General features: G+C 33.9%; 1 protein-coding gene across 1 annotated transcript; it reads left to right on the top strand.

The window, feature by feature from the left end:
- The first annotated feature begins 230 nt into the window (after nt 1-230).
- Nucleotides 231-5,446, top strand: LOC110655823 (protein DETOXIFICATION 40). Its single transcript, XM_021812282.2, has 7 exons — nt 231-672; nt 806-1,437; nt 1,802-1,858; nt 1,967-2,205; nt 3,702-3,820; nt 4,104-4,190; nt 5,191-5,446. Exons 1-7 carry the CDS (start codon nt 307-309, stop codon nt 5,260-5,262), a joined length of 1,572 nt encoding a protein of 523 aa, XP_021667974.1. The 5' UTR covers nt 231-306; the 3' UTR covers nt 5,263-5,446.
- The last annotated feature ends 1,483 nt before the right edge of the window (nt 5,447-6,929 follow it).

Genomic DNA, 6,929 nt, shown 5'->3' with positions numbered 1-6,929 from the left:
ATTATTTAAATTTTATATATTAAAAATATTTATAAAATTTTTACTAAATATTTTCTAAAATATTTTGGGAATGTTTCGTTATTTTTCAGAAAATATTTTAAGTGTATATATATATATATATATATATATATATATATATATATATATATATATATATATATATATATATAAGTTGTTTTCAGCCAAATAATGATAACCTAAGAGTCCCTTTCTATATATCTAGCAAGAGAGCTTGAAGCTTATATAAAGAAAGTAATAGCTCTCTCCTTACTGAAATCAAAGAGAAAAGCGAGGAAGAGAGATACCATGGCCACCAACCACAACCACAATCACAACCAGAGTCACAACCACAATCACAATGGAAACTACGAAGAAAATGAGAGCAATGAAGCCGTATTATCTCGGCGACAATCATCATACGCATTTGTGAGCAATGAGCTTGAAGAAATATTGTCTAACACCGAGTTCACATTCTTTGAGAGAATGCGAAAAGCTACCTCGGTCGAGTTAAGGACACTGTTTTACCTAGCTGCACCAGCTATTGTGGTTTACTTGCTCAATAATGTAGTTTCCATGTCTACCCAGATTTTGTGTGGTCATCTTGGCAATCTTGAGCTTGCAGCTGCTTCTCTTGGTAACAATGGAATCCAAATTTTCGCCTACGGACTCATGGTAATCTAAGAAAAAAATACTTGCTTTTTTAAGCTTCGACTGGAGTTTAAACTCATAAATCTCAATTAAATTCATTGGTTTGCATAGTTTTACTCTAATGAAAGGATTGATATGTATATATACTTTCATGCAGCTAGGGATGGGGAGTGCAGTGGAGACACTATGTGGCCAAGCCTTTGGAGCACGTAAGTTTGAAATGCTAGGAGTGTATCTCCAGAGATCAACAGTGCTCCTTACAGTAACTGGGATACTATTAACACTCATATATATTTTCTCCAAGCCAATCTTGCTCTTACTAGGTGAATCAAGAGAAATTGCATCGTCTGCTGCTGTTTTTGTGTATGGTCTTATTCCACAGATATTTGCCTATGCTGCCAATTTCCCAATCCAAAAGTTCTTGCAAGCGCAGAGCATAATTTTCCCTAGTGCATATATCGCAGCTGCTATGCTTCTGATTCACTTGTTAATAAGCTGGGTTGTAATATTCAAGATGGAGGGGGGGTTGATGGGTGCTTCGCTGGTGTTGAGTTTTTCTTGGTGGATTATAGTTATTGCCCAGTTTGTCTACATTATCATAAGTCCAAAATGCAAGCGTACATGGACTGGATTTACTTGGCAAGCCTTTTATGGTTTGTGGGACTTCTTGAAGTTATCCACCGCATCTGCTATAATGCTCTGCCTCGAGACTTGGTACTTCGAGATTTTGGTTTTGATTGCTGGGTTGCTCAAGAATGCTGAACTTGCCTTGGATTCTCTATCCATTTGGTAACCCAAGTTCTATTAATTAATTCATAATTAATTTTCTTTCATATAATTTGAGAAGCTAAACTAATTTGGAATCCACAATTAGGATAATCATTCCCAACTCTATCAGCCGAGTGGACCATTCTGTAGTCAATATGTCAATTAATATTTAGAGGATGGCCAATCTTTTCTAAGTAATTAATTGATTATGGTACAAATGGAAAATTTCAAGTCGTGCTTTATGCCACATATGGGCACACCTAAACTAAGCCAATTGGTCGGTAAAAAAAAAATTATAATCAAGGATTTGAATGTCCAAATTTATATATAAATCCTGAAATAAGCCCACAATTGTATCATGCTCAAGACATCAAATTTCTTTCAGCTTGACAATATCAATATGGGTGTACATGATCTCAGTGGGTTTTAATGCAGCTGCAAGGTGAGTTTTATTTCTTTGTCTTTTACATTAAGAAACCTTTAATCAGTATCTTAATTAATATATACGGCTTGTAATTGCATTTATTTTTGTGTTTTGTGAACTAAACAGTGTGAGAATAAGCAATGAGTTGGGGGCTGGACATCCAAAGTCTTCAGCATTTGCCGTGGTGATAGTGACCTCATGCTCTTTTGTGATAGCTTTGATCATAGCTATTCTTGTGCTCTTGCAGCGCAATGTATTGAGCTATATCTTCACCAGTGGTACCACTGTTGCCAATGCTGTGGCAGAGCTCTCTCCTTTCCTTGCCCTCTCTATCATTCTCAATGGAGTGCAACCAGTCTTATCTGGTATGACTCGTTCGAAATTCACTATTTGTCATGCAATCTAATGGCCATGTCTACCAAAAACACCATCATAAGAAGCTAAAGTATCAATAATTTTCAATAACCAAGTAATATGCATAATTAATTATTAGCAAAAATATAGACAAAATCCTATCTTTACCCTCTACAAGAGACAAAGAAATCAATCATAAAGCTACAAGCTTTAAAGGTTTCAAATGAAGAATATTTATTTGAAGGAGGGAAGGGGGTGGGTGGGGGGTTTGGATAAAAATTAGTTGAAATTAAGATTCTCTCTCCTCGTCAACTGAAAAGGGAAAGACAAAGAAAAGATGGACAATTATAGGCACTATCATGTAGTATTCAAGTTAAATTTGATGTTGGATTGACAAAGAGACAAGCCAGTGATTTTTTATTTGGAAATTCTAATAAGATATATATTTGATAAGGCTCTTTAAACTATATAAGTTTATATATATAAAATTGCATGTATGCATGTAATTAACTTAGTGAATCTTACTTTCATAATGTCAACATGAACAATTGCCTGTTGTTTGGGATACCTAAAAGCATTAGCTTTCCCCCAAATATAATAATAATAATACAAATTTCCAATGTCTTAAATAAAACTATGCATGTGAAGCATGTGTTACATTAGTTATACTATAGCAGCTTCCTTTAGCATCATGCTATGTTAGCATGCAAACTGCAAAAACATAAATCAAATACACAAAATAATAATATTTACGTGGTTCACATTTTTCACATAGGACTACCTTCACGGGCAAGCCATCTTCCACTGTTAATCATAATAAATCATCATTACAAACACAAACTATATTATTCATAAATTCAATTACACTTAAGAGAACTCATATTACATCAAACTGCTCATAGTAAATATATTAGTTAGTCTCTCTCTGTCTCCTCTAAACATAACTTAATATATTTACTATTTTAACTGCTAAACCACAAAGAGTGTCTTTAACTATATGGGCAAAAGCCTTTCATTAGTAGATAAGAATTCATTCTTTTTGAATTTTGTGCCTTTTCTCCACCTTAGATCGAAGTCTCAATGGACAAAACCACTCCCTTCAATGGGCAAAGCGCTCCAAATGGGGGAAACTAAATAACCTTTCCACCATTTTCCTGTTTATAGTATTAATTTTCTCAATTCTAATATGATTATGAGTCCCACTCAATCTAGAAATAACACTAAAATAAGAGTTATATTCATTATATGAAATATTTCTTTATCCTCTTTAGGAATATTTCTTCCACTCAAATTAAAAAAAAGTCTCTCCGAATCTCACTGAGATTTTTATTCATAATTTTAACACTATGTTTCTAGGGTAATCTAAGCCATTATTTCTAGCTAACACTATTACAGTAAACAACCAAACATTCTCGTCTTTCACTTCATTATCGACTAGTAGTTAGACATCTCTTCTGATCATTGGTTTGTCATGTCTTTGAAATTAGAATATTTAATCAATTCGCAGGCGTTGCTGTTGGATGTGGATGGCAAGCATTTGTTGCCTATGTTAATGTTGGATGCTACTACTTTGTCGGTATTCCATTGGGTTGCATTCTTGGTTTTATTTTCGATTTGGGTGTAAAGGTATCTTTTATTAATTACTCTTATTCAACTAATTTATATAATATTACACATTAAAGTAGCATGTATCTTCTTCCATAGTTAACTTAGATTCATAAAACAACTTTATAAATGAATTTCACTTGATTTCAAGAGTAAAATAATTATTTAATGTATTATAAGATTTTTCTTAAAAAGAACTAATATTTAAGACCCAAGTTAGAAGTCTATCATTGTATTCTTTTCTTATTCATATATATACTTTTGTGATGAATCTTGACATTAATTTTTATTGTCAAATACATAGGGAATATGGTCAGGAATGTTAGGAGGTACCATCATGCAGACTCTAATCTTATTATGGGTTACATTTCGGACAGATTGGAATAAAGAGGTAAATTTATTAAATAATTATTTATCTTAATTATTAAATACAAAAGGTAACAAAATTTTCTTTTATTGCATTACATTTTTTTTTATACAAATAATTCGATATGTCTTAACCAAATTAGGTTTACCAATGGCCTTTCAAGTATAGCCCTGTTTCCTCTTCTCTTACTAAGCTACTTTAGGCTATGATTGTTTGAAGATAAAGGAGATTGAATGAAATTTATAGGGATAATCTCAAAAAAAGTATCTTGTGGTCACTAAATAGGTACCCATTAATTCCGAGCCCTTCCTTTGTCTCTTATCTCGTCTAATACCGTTCATCATTCATAATTAAATTAAGTGGATGTCATATTAACATATTGTTAATGAGAGAAGGCACAGAGTAATTGCGTGAAATCATACTTATTTTATGAAAATAAATTTTTAATCCTTTAAATGATAAAATGCAAAATCATAACATACTTTTTATTATTTTTTTTAATTACTCAAAAGTTTATATAGATATCTTATATGCAAGTTAGATGTATACAACCCATATTATTGACTAAATGCATTTCTCTTCCCTTCCACTTTCTAATGAACATAGTGTCAAGGAACTTTTATCAGAGAGAAAATGGCTGATTTGGATCACAATTTGAAAGATACTAGCACAACTGCTCAGCCTAACATTATTGTTCATTGCCTTGCTGATTACACTCATGAAAATATAATGTTCCATGAATTCAAAAATTTTGGGCTATTATGGGTAAAAAGAAAAGGGTCTATTTCTGATTAACTAAAGTGCTTGTTAACCATTGATAAAATATTTTTTTGTTTCTGTGTCATTTCCTTGTCCTGGTTTTAGCCTGTTGGTAAACTTTAGATATCTCCTTAGGCTGAAGCTTTAGGAGTTGATTTTCAGTTCATCATCAGGGACCATGGCTAGTAGACCTTGGCTATGTGAAATTGACCCTAGCTAATAGAAATGGCACTTGGGTTAAGTGTAAAATTTTGGATTCTTTCAGGTGGAGGTTGCAAGGACCCGCTTGCAAATATGGGACGATGTCACAGAGCCACTTGTGAAGGAACGGAGGTGAAGGAGCATTAGCTGAAGAAGATGCCAATACATAGATTTCCAATTTCAATATCCAACAATATAAATACCAATGCTTATAAAAAAAATAAATAAATAAAAACCAATGTACAAAGAAAATCACGCTGCTTGCTTCCTCCTGAACCACATCATATGCAATTTTGAAGAATTAGTACTTTTTTTTTGTTTGTTTGTTCACATATATGCGTGTAATTTCCTTGTTTCTTCAAGGGAGTAGGATTTTTTTTTTAATTATTCTTGGTTAAATTTTCAAAATCATCATCATATTTTGAGAGGCAATACTGGAGTTGTACTCCCACTTAGATCGGACATTTCAGCTACTACATAAGAAAGAGAAATCATACAAAATCATTTGATTAATTTGAGCAGATTCTTGTATTGATGCAAACTAAAAATAGACATGTAAAGTGGATAAAGGCATCTTATTTCCCCCTTGCAGATTTCTTCAAAACCTTCCCTTCACCTTTTTGGTTTTGCCATCAGAGACACTAGGTCTCTCTCTCTCTCTCTCTCTCTTTCTCTCTCGTGCCCCTTGGTTAGGGATGGTCCCCTTCTCTAGCTCAAAGCAGGTCTACCCTCATGACCCTTCGAGTAGGGCTATAGATAGTTTTGCATTGGTTTTGTTTGCTTGTAGGTGGGCGGCTCATTAGGGAGGGCTATCTTATACCTTACCTGTAATGGAACATGTAATGGCTTTGGTTCCAAGTTTAGTGATGGTAGGGCTCTCTTGCTGTGGCTGCTAATTTACTAGTGTGTTGGGTTGGGTTGGGTTGGTGACTATTTTCTTTTGGCCCAAGATTTGCTGGGATTGTAGGGTCCTCCATTTAGTCTACGTGGTACCTCTTGGGGATGCTATCAATGCCACTATCTTGGGCATCCGGTCTTTTAATGGCCAGAGATGCAAAAGAGTTTTGTCTTGCACTCCTATGCTCCCCTTAGCTTGGATATGTTATGATACAAATTCTGGGCCAGATCAATACTAGGACTTGGGTCAGCATAAGGCCCCCAAAGTCCGTAGTAAGCTTAATATTCTCTAGCCCAATTTTAAAACTCATATCCAAGCCCATTTTCAAGAAATTAACTGGACAGAGTCTAGCCATAAACTGGACTTTACAATAGGAAGTTTTTAGCTCGCTCGACCTGTGATCCCATTATATATAAATATGGGAAGCTCAGCTCACCCTCACAATCTACAATCAATCAGTTTAATCAAATGGGAGCTTAGTTCCTTATCCAACACATATATCTATTCCATTCAACCATACACACATGATATTAAGTTTACAATCTCAATTAATAATCTTTTACAGCCCCAAATCAATAAAATGTTTCTAGCATATGTGGAGTTCTAAAATTTAAATCAATAACATAACATAAGTATAAATACAATGACTAGTAGACCTGTAAAGTGGCATTCTAGGAAAATTTACAATATAAAAAAGAGCAGATAGCCTTATATAATTGTGGTAATGCGATAGATATAGTACCTCTCTTGCAGTCAGTTATGCTGCAGAGTATGATAATATTTTCTCAGGAGAGACAGAAGAGTATCACTAATATAATGATCTATGGAATGATGTCCTAAATGGGACTATAGTGTGATAGGAAATAGTCGGCTCAGGTACCCTCTTAGGGAGAGTACAATTTTCA

This window comes from Hevea brasiliensis, chromosome 11 (genome assembly GCF_030052815.1).
Source record: "Hevea brasiliensis isolate MT/VB/25A 57/8 chromosome 11, ASM3005281v1, whole genome shotgun sequence".
Classification (NCBI taxonomy): domain Eukaryota; kingdom Viridiplantae; phylum Streptophyta; class Magnoliopsida; order Malpighiales; family Euphorbiaceae; genus Hevea; species Hevea brasiliensis.
This window is presented reverse-complemented; position numbering and strand designations above follow the sequence as displayed.

What these genes read in the sequence shown, in the direction of transcription:
- LOC110655823 (XM_021812282.2), top strand. Translation starts at nt 307, where the DNA reads ATGGCCACCAACCACAACCACAATCACAACCAGAGTCACAACCACAAT. An exon ending in GGTTTTAATGCAGCTGCAAG is followed by an intron (nt 1,859 to 1,966) that starts GTGAGTTTTATT and finishes TGAACTAAACAG; the next exon opens with TGTGAGAATAAGCAATGAGT. An exon ending in AGTGCAACCAGTCTTATCTG is followed by an intron (nt 2,206 to 3,701) that starts GTATGACTCGTT and finishes ATCAATTCGCAG; the next exon opens with GCGTTGCTGTTGGATGTGGA.